The 15557-nt window shown below is 55.3% G+C and overlaps 1 protein-coding gene across 1 annotated transcript in view; it reads left to right on the forward strand.

The window, feature by feature from the left end:
* Positions 1-9139: 9139 nt before the first annotated feature.
* Positions 9140-15557, forward strand: part of RGS3 (regulator of G protein signaling 3) — a 65384-nt gene continuing 58966 nt past the window's right edge. Inside the window, exons 1-5 of the mRNA XM_054283915.1 lie at positions 9140-9203; positions 12429-12510; positions 13242-13347; positions 14051-14384; positions 15143-15182. Coding sequence (XP_054139890.1) covers positions 9150-9203; positions 12429-12510; positions 13242-13347; positions 14051-14384; positions 15143-15182 — 616 coding nt within the window. The 5' untranslated portion in view covers positions 9140-9149. The remainder of the gene's footprint in view (positions 9204-12428; positions 12511-13241; positions 13348-14050; positions 14385-15142; positions 15183-15557) is intronic.

The following is a 15557-nucleotide window of genomic DNA, read 5'->3' on the forward strand; positions in this document are numbered from 1 at the left end:
GTGTCTGTACGTTATGTTTACTCGCCTGTAAATGATGTTTACACACTTGTTTACTCACTTGTTTGCTGTGTTTTGTAAACTGGGGAAGAAGTGAAAATGGGATCTTTGCTTTGGACTAAGGGAGACATTGTGGCAGTGATGGTTTCAGTCCTTGGATTCTCTGGGGGTGTTGGGAAATGTTTAATTTTGGGTCGATCCAGACCAGTTACACGATTAGACACCTTTCAGTGCCATTAAAATCTGCACATCCTGTTGGGGCTGGCAGGCCCAGCTCCTGGGGAACCTTTAGGGAGGACACTGAGAGGGGAACAGCTCACCCTGCACCCCGTAACCATCACACCCCGACCTTGACATCACCCTGGGCTGAGCCCTCTGTCAGTCTGGGCCTTTGGGGGGATTTCTGGGCTGATGCAGAGCTGCCAGTGCTTGCAAAAGCGAGGGGATGGGTGTGAGCAGGCTGGCAGAGCAGTGGTGCTGCCCGGGGTGCTGTGCCCTCGCCCAGCAGGGCACACTCTGCTCTCCTGCCCAGGGCTGGCAGTGCTGATCTCCAGCCTGAGCCTCTGTGAGCTGGGGGAGGGCAGGATGTGCCTGGCCCTGTGTGAGCCCTGCAGCTGAGGGGTGGCTGGGGCCCTCAGCCTGTCCCTCAGCCTGTCCCCTGTGTCCCCAGGCCAGCTGAAGCTGTCCATCCCTCAGCCTGTCCCCTGTGTCCCCAGGCCAGCTGAAGCTGTCCATCCCTCAGCCTGTCCCTCAGCCTGTCCCCTGTGTCCCCTGTGTCCCCAGGCCAGCTGAAGCTGTCCATCGAGGCGCGGGGCCGGACGCTGGCGCTGCACGGTGAGTGTGCCCTGGGCATCCCCAATGAGCCACCCTGGGCTGGGGTGGGACAGCACTGCATGCTCCTCCCTCTTGGTCCTGGTGGGAACAGCCCTGTGGTGCATTGGCATAACTGGGAGCTCTTTGGTTAAGGGACCAAACTGAAATTTCCAGAAACCTTCATGTGTTTGCACCCATGTGTATAAATTACTTTTATTCCACGTGAAGACAAAAAAGGCAAAGACAATTTGGAAAGTCTGGAATGCTTTGTGTCTGCCAAAACACTTTTGCCATATTTGCCAGGATTTCCAAACTGTTCTGTTGCCTCCAAATGCTGCATTTTTAACACCAGCAGCATTTCTTCAATGAAGGTGTTTTGATGGTGATTGTCAGAGAGGCCAATGGGAGTGTCAGAAGGATCTCTTTTTTTGGGAAACACCTGTCTGGGGATCTGGCACAGGCTTTACCCCAAATCCCTCCATCTGGAGCAGCCCCAGCGTGAGCTGGGTGTGAGTGGTGGGGTCTTGTCCTGGCACATGCCAACACATCCCTTGCACATTCCTGGCACATCCCTGGTACATCCCTGACAGAGCCCTAACACACCCCTGGCACACCCCTGGTACATTCCTGGCCCATCCCAACACATCCCTGCCACATCCCTGGCATATCCCTGGTACATCCCTTGCATATCCTGGCACATCCCTGGTACATCCCTGACAAAGCCCTAACACATCCCTGGCACATCCTGGCACATTCCATGCACATCCCTGGCACATTTCTGGTACACCCCTGGCACATTCCTGGCCCATCCCAACGCATCCCTGGCACATCCCGTAACACATCCCATGGCACATCCCTTGCACATCCCTTGCATATCCTGGCACATCCCTGGTACATCCCTGACACAGCCCTAACACATCCCTGGCACATCCTGGGCATGACCCTGGAACATCCCAACACATCCCTGCCAGATCCTGACACATCCCTGGCACATCTCTTGCATATCCTGGCACATCCCTGCTAGATCACTGGCACAGCCCTAACACATCCCTGGCATGCCCCTGGCACATCCTGGTACATCCTGGCCCATCCTGGCCCATCCTGGCCCATCCTGGCACATCCCATGCACATCCCTGGCACACCCCTTGCCCCAGACAGCCTCAGGGTCCCAGCAGTGGGGCTGAGGCAGCGGGGCCAAGCAGCGTGGGCCAGTGCCAGGGCAGTGTCAGGGCAGTACCAGGGCAGTGTCAGTGTCACTGCAGTGTCAGAGCACTGTCAGAGCAGTGTCAGGGCAGTGTCAATGCCAGGGCAGTGGCAGTGCGGTGCCAGGGCAGTGCCAAGGCAGTGTCAGTGTCACTGCAGTGTCAGAGCAGTGTCAGGGCAGTGTCAGTGCCAAGGCAGTGTCAGTGCCAGGGCAGTGCCAAGGCAGTGTCAGTGCCAGGGCAGTGCCAGGGCAGTGCCAAGATGGGCTGTTGATGTTTACCTGGAGGTTCTGTTTGGCTCCAGGGGAGGGAGGGCAGGGCTGGGGAGGGAGGGCAGGGCTGGGGAGGTCGGGCACAGGGAATTGCAGTTTGTGCCACCCGGATGCTGAACTGCTCTGCCCCAGCTCAGCCCAGGTGCATTTATAGCACGGGTGGGTTAAAGGGAAACCATCAACCCCTGCCCCTGTGTGAGGGATCAGCCTGGGGAGCAGAGGGCTGTGGGGAAGGGAGATGCCTCCCCTGCTGCTCTGGGATGTGATAATTTCATTTCCTTTCCAGTCATGGAAGCCAAAGGTCTGATGGGAGCAGAGTGCCATGTGTGTGACTCCTATGTGAAGGTGGGTGCTCCTGGGGCTTTGCCCAGGGACCTTTGTGCTTTTTGGGGACAATTTTGGCGTTGGCTCCTCCAAGCTTGCTCTGCACTGTTTTTCCCTTCCCCTCCCTTCTCCATCCTGCTCTGGAAGAGCATCCCCAGCATGCAGGGACAGCTCATGGGTTTTTTTGGCAGTGTCTGGGTGAAGCAGAAAAGGGGAGGGCAGGACCCTGCTGAGGGCTGTGCCCACCATTCCTTGCAAGAACCCCCCAGAGGGTGCCCCAGGCCTGCTGGGGGTGTTTGCTGGCACAGGGTGGGCACTGCTGGGATGGGCACAGTGCAGGAGGCAGCTCCTGACAGGGCTGTGGGTCAGACTCAGCCAGCCACACTCGGGTGCATCACTCCTGATTTTCTGCTCTGTTCCCTCCCTCCCCTGCCCTGAGGGGTTTGAAATGCAATTACCTGGCAGGAGAAGGGTGGGATGGTCCCAGCCAGGCTTAGCATGGGCTCAGCAGGATCTGAGCTCAGCCATCCATGCAAGTGCCTGTGCCAGTGTCCTGCCAGGGCAGCTGGGGTGTGCTCTGGGAATGTTAACCCTGCTTGTTTTCCTCCCAAAGATGTCCATTGTGCCAGATGCTGGCTGCAAGTGCAGGCAGAAGACGAAGACAGTGCCAGACAGCAAAAACCCTGTGTTCCATGAGCACTTTGTGTTGTGAGTATGGCAGGGCAGGGGCAGCTCTGGGCCATCCCCGTGTCACACAGAGCCCTGGGGACCCCGTGCCACTGTCCCAGGGCTCCCTCCCTACGCCACAGCCCTGTGTTTGCTTCTGCTTTGTGATCTCTAATAAACACTGAGCACGCCTGAGCAGCCCTGCTGCTGAGATGAGAAGTGACAGACATTATTCTGCTGCTTTTTGTGGCTGGAGTGCCTTGAACTTTTGGGCAGAGCTCTCAGCACACTCAGCATGGCACTGCTGCTCATGCATGCTCAGACCTTCTTGCTGGGCAGGAGCTGGACAAACACACTGCATTTCCAAACCTGGCACCTGCAGTGGTGTGACTGAGGAAGGTAAAAGGGTTTCCTACAGCTCCAGCATGTCTCTGCATGGGGAAGGAGTGCATGGCTTAGTGTTTGAGTAGAGCTTGTCCCTGCTGGTGGCAGGGGCTGTGCCAGCCCTCTGACCCATGCAGGGCTGGGTTTGGCACAGGGTGCTGCTTTCAGAGCATGAACTGGGGGATGTTCCTTGCATTTATTTACCCTTTGGTGTTGGATGTGTCTTCCTGCAAGATTATTTGCCCCTGAAGCCACGTGAGTGGTGTCCCCACACCTGCCCAGGAGGGGTCCCATTCCCTTGCAGCTGTCAGGGTGAGCAGATTGCTCTTTGGGGAGGTGCTGCAGGGCTCTGTGCAGGGACTGAGGGAGAACACCTGGCTGTGAGGAGGCTGAGGAGGCTGTGCCTGTGAGGGCAGCCCTTGCTGGGTGCTCCTGGGGGGCTGATGGGCTGTGCCCCCCTGTTACAGCCCCGTGAAGGAGGAGGATGAGCAGAAGAGGCTCCTGGTCACAGTCTGGAACAGAGAGAGGAATTCCAGGTAAGGGGCTGCCAGCTGTCAGAGGATCCTTTTCAGGTGTGGCTGCTGTGGCAGAGACCCTGTCCCCTGCTCTGGTCACCCCATGTGAGCTCCTCCAGGGCCCCATGGGCTGGCCCTGACCTCAGGGCTGCTCTGCTCAAGGCCTTGGGCCAGGGATGTCCCAGCTGGGTCACACTCGTGGGCAGCCAGTGCTGGGGAGCACCATGGGCAGCAAACCCTGCCCTTGGCACTCTGCTGGTGCTGCCTGGTGGCCACCAGCATTTAAACCCCTGTGGCCACTCGTGCCTGCACTGTTGGCCAAAGGCAGGTGGGGCTGGGGTGGGCTGGGACCTCCCCTCCCTGTGGGGACAGTGCAGGGGGGCACAGGGGGCTGGCACCTTGCAGGCTGTGCTGCCAGCCCAGCAACACCACCTTGGCCAAGCTCCTGCCAGCACCAGGTGGGCTGGAGGTGACCAGGGGGCTCCAGCCCAGCTCCTCCTTGCCCTGCAGGTGTGCTCACACCAGGGGCACGTCCTGGGCACTGCCTGGCACCCAGCATGGGCAGGGATGTTGGGGTGAAATGGGGTGCCAGGGGGGATCTGGTGCTGACAGTGCCTGAACTCTGGTTTGTCCTGCAGGCAGAGTGAACTCATTGGCTGCATGAGCTTTGGTGTGAAGTCCCTCCTGTCCCTGGACAAGGTACCTCCGTGTCCCAGTGCAGACTGTGGGGCTGGGGCAGGGCTGTGGGGCTGGGGCAGGGCTCTCTGGGCTCTCTGGGTGGATGAAAAGGCTTTTCCCATGGTGGGAGAGGGTGCCTGGGGAGTTGCCTGCTCCCATTCCCAGTGTGGATGGGCAGTGTGAGGCTGGGTTGCTGTGGGTGCTGGGGTGGTGGGGAGGCTGTCACAGGAGGGATCCTGGCACAGGGGGTGTCACTGAGGGCATCCTGGCACAGGGGTGTCACTCCCTTTGGCAGGGACACAGAGTGGCAGCGATTGGGGGTGCACAGAGCTGTCCCTCCCCCCCAGTTTGCAGGGGGGGACACAGGACATAGGGCCAGGCTGGCACGGGTCACATCTGACCCATGGGACACACTCAGGAGTGTGCTGATGATGGGCACAGAGCAGCCACAGAGGTTTTTTTTGGCTGTTCCTGCAGGAGTTCTGTGCCAGAATCCCCGTCCCTGCTGCCGAGGGTTTGGTCACAGTGCTGCTGCCCCAGCCTGGCTGCTGCTGGTCAGTACAGCCGGCTCTGCTACCCGAGCAGGGATCCCGGGGAGCACCATAGCCTGGGAACGCTCCATCCCATGGGAGTGCTCCATCTTAAGGGAACTCTTCATCCTATGGGAGCTCTTCATCCCATGGGAATGCTTCATCCTAAGGGAACTCTTCATCCCAAGGGAACCCTTCATCCCAAGGAAATGCTTCATCCTAAGGGAACTCTTCTTCCCAAGGGAGCCCTTCATCCCATGGGAGTGCTCCATCTTAAGGGAACTCTTCATCCTATGGGAGCTCTTCATCCCAAGGAAATGCTCCATCCCATGGGAATGCTCCATCCCAGTGCCTGGTTCTGTCCCTGGGCAGCAGAATGTCTCAGCAGGCTGCAGGGGTTTCATGGAAGTGTTAATACATCCCCTGAGCTCACAGACTCACAGATTATCTACACAGGGAGCATTAAGTCCAGCTCCTGCACAGACAATCCCACCCAGTGCCTGAGAGCGTTGTCTGAAAGCTCCTTGATTTTTTAAAGTTTCACAGCTGAGGTGTGGATGTTTTCTGCATAGTAGGACACAAAAAGGAGCTGTTGGTGGTGGTGGACTGAGAGGTGGGTGAAGCATGGCCTCCTCTGACATTTGGACAAGTGAGGTGCAGCTTTTTTAAAACAGTTTGGTGCTCACAGGAATTCAGCAAGGCTGAGATGAAGTTCTGTCCCCTGGCTGCTGCATGATCCTGCTGGGTATTCCTCTAAAAACCTGGAATCTGCTGGGTATCCCTCTAAAAACCTGAAATCTTGGTGCTTCAGTAAAAACCTGGAGTCATGGTGCTTCAGTGTTGCTCATTCCCCCTTGCAGGGAGGATGGAATTTTAGCTGTGGCTGAGAGCAGGACTGTGGGCTGTGTGTGTGTGAGCAAATCTGGGCACCTCTGGGGCTGTAGCTGGGGCAGCTCCTGCCCTGGATGGGTGCAGGGGGCTGAGCAGCTGCCCTGCATGCACATCTACCCTACATGCACATCTGCCCTGCATGCACATCTGCCCTGATGCACAGCTGTTTCCCTCCCCACAGGAGATCAGTGGCTGGTATTATCTCCTCGGGGAGGACCTGGGCAGGACCAAGCACCTGAAGGTGGCCATGAGGAGGCTGAAGCAGAGCTCAGGTGTGTCCCAGCACGGGAATGTCCCAGGGGTGTTGGCAAGGCTGGCAGGAGGAGTCACTGCTGTGTCTGAGCCCGTGTGTGGAGCAGCCCCAGCCCCATTCACCCTGTGGGCACTGCTCGGCCCTGTGGTCTCTGGCATCCCAAAATCTTGTGGGGTGGGGATTTTGGCTGGTTCAGCAGTCCCTGTTCTCCCCTTCAGCCTCACTTCTGGAGCTCTTTGGGGACCCCAGCCCTGCAGCCATGTCCTTCTCTCTCTTGCTTGGCTTGTCCTCCTGCTGCCTCCTGCCTCTCAGACTTGGGGCTCATTGCTGTGGCCACTCTCTCTTTGTCCCTGGGGTCTGGGCTGGATGTTTGGGGGCTTTTTCCTCCTGTTTTGGTCTCACAGTGCTGCAGAGAGAGGAGGAGCAGGGGCTGGCAGAGGTCAGGGTGGGGCAGCAGTGCCTGTCCCAGGCGTGCCTGGGGGGATGTGCCCATGCCATGTAAAGGTCCATGTGCAGTGTGGGCTTGTCAGATGTGCTGTCACACTCATAGAGACTTTTCCTTTTTAAAAAATGTTTTAAAAATCATTTCAGAAGCCAAGCCAGGAAGTCAGGGTGCAGCCCAGGAGAGCCAGGACGCTGTGAGCCTGCAGCAGCTGAAGGTGAGTGTGACAGGGCTGTGACCCACAGCACGGGGAACATGTGGGGTCAGTGCCTGCCTGAGGGGTTTCCAGAGAGCCAAGGTGTGGTGGTGTGCACAGGGGTCTTAGGATGAGGGAAGAGATGAGAATGTTGACTCCATATTTCAGAAGGCTTGATTTATTATTTTATGATATATATTATATTAAAACTATACTAAAAGAATAGAAGAAAGGATTTCGTCAGAAGCCTAGGTAAGGATAGAAAAGAATGATAACAAAAGCTTGTGACTGACTGACACAGTCTGAGCCAGCTGACTGTGATTGGCCATTAATTAGCAACAACCACATGAGACCAATCACAGATGCACCTGTTGCATTCCACAGCAGCAGATAACCACTGTTTACATTTTGTTCCTGAGGCCTCACAGCTTCTCAGGAGAAAAAAATCCTAAGGAAAGGATTTTTCAGAAAACATCGTGGCTACACCAAGGGACAGTGTTTTAGTGGGGTGATGCTGGGGTGAGGGAGCTCTGTCACCTCCCTGTCACCCCATGGCTGTCACAAGCAGTTTGTTACCCCAGCCAGGCCCCAGCTGGTGATTTGGGTACTAACCCCCATTGCCCCAGGGATCTCCTGTTTTCCAGAGTGTTCCCACTCCAGCCAAAGCCCCAGCAGTGCCTGGGCTGGCAGGGCTGGGCTGGCAGGCTCCTGCCCCACCCCACGGGCCCTGCCCGGTTCTGTGGCTCCTTGGACACGTCTGCTCCTCTCCTCCTTCCAGGACCGTGTGCTCTGGGGAGGGAAAGGCCCACGGTGGAGCCTGGGTGATTTATAGGAGAGGCAAGGATGGGAAATGGGAACACAAACACATGGTTTGCATCGGAAATGGGGCTCGGGCGGCCCCGTGATTTATCTGTGCTGAATTCCGCCCTTCCCCGCGCTTCCCTCAGCTGCATTTGCAGTTATTTGTTTTACAGCACAGGGCTGAGCAAGACAAACAAAGCCAGCGCCCCTCTCCTCCCTTCCTCTCCGGCAGTCGCCACTGACTTGAGCAGAGCTGGCTGGGAAGGAAAGCTGCTTCTCCTCCTCCTCCTCCAGCCCCAGCCTGGCAGCGTGGCTGCCCTGACAATGCTCTGATGGCTCTGCCACCACAGCTCCCCTGGCAGTGCTGAGGCTCCTCAGCTCCCTGCCTGGCCCTGCCACCCTGGTTACTGTGCAGGAGAACCTGGATTTTGGGTTCCCTCCAGCCTTCCCTCCTTTATCATCCCCCTGTAGGAGTGTGGAAGGTGTTCTCTCCTGTTGGAGCCCCATCTCCCAACTCTGGCAGAGGGGCAGCTGAGCCCTGCTGCTGCCTGTGCTCAGAGCTCCTCTTGCCTTTAATTCCCAAATTCCACCATGGATGCAGCTCAGTTGACTTCAGTGCTTCCCCCTCGGTGACTTTATGAGCACAAAGCACAGGGACATGCACATCCTCTGGGTCTGTGCTTTCAAAAACAAACTTTTTCTTGTTTTTTTTTTTTTTTTCTTCTACAAACCCAAACCTCTGATTTTTTTACGAGCATGGAGTCATGTCCTTCATGGAGTGAGGCTCTCACAGCCAGTCCTGTGAAACGCCGCTCAAACATCCTCCAAGTGTTTGTGAGAACGTCGCAATAACAAAGCGCTCCGTGCGCCCCAAGAATGCCACGGGAACAAAAGCCACATCAACAGAGCTGGGACTGGGGAATACTAAAGAGTTGACAGGAATTTTAATATAAAACTCTCTCCCTTCCTCGTCAGTGAGGGCTTTCAGGAAGCCTCTGGCTTATCGTGGAGCGGCATACAGCGCTCGCAGGGGCCGGGGAGGTGAAAGGTGGCTTCCTGCCATTCTTCTCGGGAGCTGGGTTCCCATGGGCGGTCATGCCAGCGTGACTGGGGCTCCTTCCAGAGCCAGCAGTCCGGGAGAGCCACGGGAGCTGCGGGGTTTTCATGGGCTCGGGGGGCACAGCCATGAACCGCTTCCATGGGCTCTGCAAGGTGTGCTCGGAGCCGCGGTACCGGCAGGTCTGTATCCCTGCACCCACCCTGGAGCTGATCCCTGAGAGCCTGGGAGATCCCTGAGAGCCTGGGAGGTGCCTGAGAGCCTGGGAGATCCCTGAGAGCCTGACAGATCCCTGAGAGCCTGACAGGTCCCTGAGTGCATGGCAGATCCCTGAGAGCATGGCAGATCCCTGAGACCCTGGGAGATCCCTGAGTGCATGGCAGATCCCTGGGAGCCTGGCAGGTCCCTCAGAGCCTGGCAGGTCCCTGAGAGCCTGGCAGTTCTCTTGCCATGGCTGGATATGGGCAGTGGATTTGTAGGGCTGGATGTGGCGAATGAATTCATAGGGCTGCATGTGAGGAATGTATTTGTAGGGTTGGATGTGGGGAATGCATTTGTAGGGCTGGGTATAGGGAATGGATTTCTATGGCTGGATGTGAGGAATGGATTTATAGGGCTGGATATAGGGAATGGAATTGTAGGGCTGCATGTGGGGAATGGATTTGTAGGGCTGGATGTGAGGAATGGATTTGTAGGGCTGGATGTGGGGAATGGATTTGTAGGGCTGCATGTGGGGAATGCATTTGTAGGGCTGGATGTGAGGAATGGATTTGTAGGGCTGCATGTGGGGAGTGGATTTGTAGGGCTGCATGTGGGGAATGGATTTGTAGGGCTGGATGTGGGAAGTGGAGTTGTAGGGCTGGATATGGGGAATGGATTTGTAGAGGATTCTTAAAGCTTGACAGAAAGCTCACATAGTATATAAACTTTGAGATAAGAAATGCTGGTGTAAAACTGTCATGGAATAGGACAGACATTGTTGTGAGAGGAATGGAGCTAGAAACAAATTTCAAAGCATGGCCTTGTAAATAAGACTGGATACTTTGGAGAAATAGAACTATGAAAGATGCATTGTAGTGGGACCCATGAGGGGTAATTTTAGATAATTGGCTTTGAGGCATTTATAGCATAGTGTGGCAAAAAGTTGATAGGCCAAGAGACACTTATAATGTATTATAATTAGGAAATAATTAGCTTCTGATTTTGATGGTGTGCATTATAACATCTGTATTGTCTCACCCTTCACATGAGACTGAAAATGGAAGAAAAGTTTTTAAAATGCCTCTCAATTGCCCCATCTCTGGGTCAGAAAAGGGCATAACCCAACAAATGGACTCTGTGGGTGCTGCTTGTGAGGCATCACCTTGATATCGTTACAATTTGTAAATTACAGTGAGGGTAGAAGGAAAGCATCTTCACATGGGTGCCTGTGGCTCATCTCTGCTTGTTGCTGCAGTGGAGAAATGTGCAGGGAGTGGTGCTTTTTAAATATATATAAATTATTAAAATATAGAAATATATGCAAATATAAAAAGATATATTTACTGTACAACTTGCAGGTAGCATGCTGATGGTAACAGTGTTAAGCTGCAAGCTTAAACAGTGTTAAGCTGTCCTAATTTCCCCCTTATTAGAGAAGAAGCAGAAGCTCTTTTAAAATTATTTTAGTGGTTTTGGGAGCCACCAGCACTTGTTTCCTGTGAGTAGCTCACTGTGCTGGTTCCAGTTCTCCCAGTGCACAATGCCAGCTGCTGCTTTTCCATGTGCAGGTCCCAGTCTCCTGCATTTCAGAGAAATATTCTCTCTGTGGTCTGGACTGAGATTCCCAGCTCAGGGTCAGCTTCTCCCTGTGCTCCTGAGCTCATGGTTCAGGTTCTTCCAAAGCTGCTGTGGGGGACAGCAAACACTGGGAATTACAAAAGCTGCAGAATTCCAAACCCAACTGCCCCCTCCTTGCCAGGGCTGTGGTGACCACCTCGTGCAGGAAAGCTGCTCTGCCTTGGCTGGATAACAACTGACTCTGCCTTGTCTCTTAGAGCTCCTCAAGTCTTTATTTTGAAAATTTCCTTTGTGTTTTCTGGTAAAGTTTGGGTACATCAAGTCTCCCCACCCACCTCCCAGCTCATGGCAGATGCTCATAGTTCTTTAGCTGTGTGCATGGCACCAAAATGGGTAAAAAATGGGCAAAAAATGGGCAAAAAATGGGAAAAAATGGGCAATGACTGCCTGTGATAGCCCTGGTAGTGGGAGGTAAGGAGCATCAGCAGGGAGAAGTGGCACAGGGCAGGTGGGGGGCAAGGTCAGCCAGCTCAGGGAGAAGGTCTGGGAGATCTGACACAGGGAAACCTTGGGCTGGGAAATGCTGTGGAGTCTCTGTGGTGGGAGAGATGCTGGGCTGGCTCCTGAGGTGTTGGAGATGAAATTGTAGGATCTGGAATATGCTGAGCTGGAAGGGACTCACAGGGACCATGGAGTCCTGGTTTATTCAAAGTACAGAGCCACCTCTTTGAGGAACCAGCAAACTCCAGAGAGAAAAAGGTCAGCACAATGGGACTGGATCTGTGTTTGAGTCTGCCACGGCAAGCCAGTTTCTCTTTTGAAGCCTGATTTTGTGCTGAGCAATCACACAGGGACAAGGTGCAGGAAATGAAAGGAGTGAAGAACCATATCACCCCCTTGGCAACTTCTGCTGAATTCCTCAGCTTCCTTCTGCCTGTTTGTTCTCAAAATAATACAGGTCAGATGTAGGATTTGTAATTTGCTTTGCTCTGTCAGTAAAACAAGCATCTTGACTGATGTCTTGGGGGCTAATCAGGTATTTACAGGATCTGTCACACTGAGCTGCTGCTGGAAGCCAACATCAAAAAAATAAGGATAATTTTATTAATAAGCTCAATGCTCCTCGAATCAGGAGGAGAAATGAGCCTAAATCAGCCCAGCATCCATCCTCTCCAAACTCAGTGAGGGAAAACACTCTCAGCCCAGGGAAGGGGTGATGCACACAGATGTCTGGAGGACAGGAGCGTGCTGAGCTCCCTCCGGAGCAGGGGAGTGCTGCTATTTCTGTATTCTCCAACAGGAAATGAAATGTTTAAGTGATTTGCTTAGAGAAGTCAGTGTCAGGGCCAGACTGCCAGGTTTTCCTTTCCAGTGGCTTCTCAGACCTTTCCTTACACTTGGGAGGGCTGGGAGCAGAGTGTGTGCTAAACAAACACTCCTGTGGTGTTCCAGAGAGCCTTGGCTCCTTCTGGCACTGCCTTTAGCCCCCAATCCACCCTGGGGGTGTCAGGGACAGCCCTTCCCCATCTCCAATGCCATGTGCCAGCATTGCCAGGGCTGTGGGGCAGTGAGGGGGGGATGATCACACCCAGTGGCTGCTCTCCCACCTGACAGGTGTCTCCCTGCAGATCACCATCCCTCGGGGCACTGACGGCTTTGGCTTCACCATTTGCTGCGATGCCCCAGTCCGTGTGCAGGCTGTGGACTCTGGTAAGAGACTGGATCCTTTCCATCACTCTTGATTTGAATCAATTCTTGCTCTTTTGCTTCCCAGGCTGTGGACTCTGGTAAGAGACTGGATCTTTTCCATCCCTCTTGATTTGAATCAATTCTTGCTCCTTTTTTGCTTCCCAGAGCTGGTTGTGATTCTGGAGCTCCCATGCCTCGCAGGACTCTGGGTACCTCCAAGAAAGTTCATTAGATGAATTCTCTGTTGCCTCTAATGAGGTCAGAGGCCCCTGGGTTAGCAGTGTGTCACTATTTTGACAATGTTTTGCAGTAATTTGCAGAGATTTTGTTCCCTTCCCTCTCCAACCTGAGAACTGTCTGGGTGGGTGACCTTCAGAAATCATTTGGGGGGAAAACAGGTCAGAGGGGATCGGGACTGTGGAAATCCTCAGTTCCCTGAATAGAACCTCTTGCTGTGGACCTGTGGGATGGACTGGTGTCTCCAGTGTGCTCTGCTGCTCCCACTGCACCCCAGGAAACGTGGGGATTGCATGCAGCAGCTCTGAGGGAGCACTGCTGGCTCTGTCCTGGTGCTCTGTGTGTGTGGATGTGCTGCAAGGTGAAGCTCCAGGCTGGCTGACCCCATTTCATTTTTGAGTGTGGGTGTCAGATGGGGTTTGGAGGAGTGAGGAGCTCTCTGGGGGTCTCCAGGGCTTCTCCTTCCCCTCCCATCACCCTCCTGCCTGGCAGTGACTGGAATTTATCCCCCTCAGGTGGCCCAGCAGAGAAGGCAGGGCTGCAGCAGCTGGACACGGTGCTGCAGCTGAACGAGCAGCCTGTGGAGCACTGGAAATGTGTGGAGCTGGCCCACGAAATCCGGTGAGTGCTCCCAAAAACCCCAGGGCAGGGAGAGCACTGAGGGACTGAGGGAAGAGGAAAGATCTGAGGGATGCAGGGAAAGGATTCCCTGGAGGAGAAGGAAGAATACAGGAAAGGATTCATTGGAAAGGAAGGATGCAGTAAAGGATTCCCTGGAGAAGGGAGGATGCAGGAAAGGATTCCTTGGAGAAGGAAGGATGCAGGAAAGGATTCCCTGGAGGAGAAGGAAGGATACAGGAAAGGATTCATTGGAAAGGAAGGATGCAGTAAAGGATTCCCTGGAGAAGGAAGGATGCAGGAAAGGATTTCTTGGAGGGGAAGGAAGGATGCAGGACACTGGGAGAGGATTCCCTGGAGAAGGAAGGATGCAGGAAAGGATTCCCTGGAGGGGAAGGAAGGATGCAGGAAAAGATTCCCTGGAGAAGGAAGGATGCAGGAAAGGATTCATTGGAGAAGGAAGGATGCAGGAAAGGATTCCCTGGATGGGAAGGATGCAGTAAAGGATTCCTTGGAGAAGGGAGGATGCAGGAAAGGATTCCCTGGAAAGGAAGGAAGGATACAGGAAAGGATTCCCTGGAGGGGAAGGAAGGATGGAGGGGCGGGGGAGCACGGGAGAGCAGCAGAAGCTTTGGAGGGAGGAAGCTGCAGGGCTGGGTGCAGCACACGGTGCTCCAGCCCTGATTTCCCCACCCATGTGTGCCAGGAACTGTCCCTCGGAGATCATCCTGCTGGTGTGGAGGCTGGTGCCGCAGGTGAAGCCGGCCCACGAGGCCATGCCCCGCCGCTCCTCCTGCAAATCCGCCTACGACCTGCAGTCCCCGCCGCAGAAGCGGGAGAAGAGCGGCCCCGCGCAGGCCGAGCAGCGCCGCAGCTGCCACATCCTGTACGACGGCACCGAGGGGCTGGGGCTGCACTCCTGGGACAGGTACACGGAGCTGGGCAAGCGGGGCCCGAACACCCTGCCCGCCCTGTCCCGGGTGCCCTCGGCTGCCGACCAGAACTACATCATCCTGGCGCCGCTGAACCCCGGCAGCCAGGTACGGCTGGGGCTGTGCAAGGCCCGGGGTTGCAGCCTCTGCTGGGCCTGCTTCAGCCTTATCCAGCATCAGCTCTAAATACTTGCCCGTTTTACAAGCCACACCTCTGTCTCCTTTCACTGTTTTCCTAAAGCATTTCCCTGCTGCCTCCCCTCAGGGCTCACCCCGGGGTGTGGGGAGGATGTGGGGAGTGCTCAGAGAGCCTCGGCTCCATCTGGCACTGCCTTTAACACCCTTTCCACCCATTACCCGTGGGGCTCACAGTCACAGCCTTGTTCCCACTTCACAAACCACACTGTCGGTCACTGCTCTCATTTTCTGCTGCAAAAATGATTTTCCCCCCTCTCTGAAGTGCTTTGGCTTGGCTAGGTTTGGCATGTTGCCTTCTGTAGCTGGGTCACTGTCCCTGGGGCCTGCTGCAGGTGACCATGTCCCCACTGCACAAAACCACACTGTCGGTCACTGCTCTCATTTTCTGCTGCAAAAATGTTTTTTCCCCCTCTCTCAATTGCTTTGGCTTGGCTAGGTTCGGCATTTACCTTCCGTAGCTGTGTCACTGTCCCTGGGGCCTGCTGCAGGTGACTGTGTCCCCACTGCACAAGACCACACTGTTGGTCATTGCTCTCCTTTTCTGCTGCAAAAATGTCTTTTTCCCCTCTTTGAAGTGCTTTGGCTGGCTGGGTTTGGCATGTTACCCTCTGTAGCTGTTGTGTCACTGTCCCTGGGGCCTGACCGTGTCCCTGTCTCTGTCCCCACAGCTGCTGAGGCCCGTGTACCAGGAGGACAGCACCGCTGTGGGTGAGTGTGCCTGGGCTGGGGCGGTTGCTCACGGCCCCCAGCTCCAGCCTGGGCCTCCTGGCACCACCAGCTCCCTGTGCCAGCCCTGCACAGCTGGGGTTGAGGGCAGGAGCAGCCCAGGGGCTTTGGGATCATTGAACCCAAAGGCATAGGGGAGCTGGGCACGGGGCGAGCCTCACATGAGGGGTCTGGTGGGCTCTCAGAGGGCTCTGATGGTGGGGACCTCCAAGGCAGAGTGAGACCTCTGAGCATCCTGCTTCCCACTGTCTCTGGGCCCATCCATTTTCTCAGAGGAGAACTCTCTGTTCTCCTCACCCACGAGGCCTTGCTGGGGAGCTGCTCCCTGCTCTGAGACTCCTGCAGTGCCCCAGGAGT

This window comes from Melozone crissalis, unplaced genomic scaffold (genome assembly GCF_028551555.1).
Source record: "Melozone crissalis strain CALT ecotype California unplaced genomic scaffold, PUWL_Pcris_2 ptg000041l_1, whole genome shotgun sequence".
NCBI classification, from domain to species: Eukaryota; Metazoa; Chordata; class Aves; order Passeriformes; family Passerellidae; genus Melozone; species Melozone crissalis.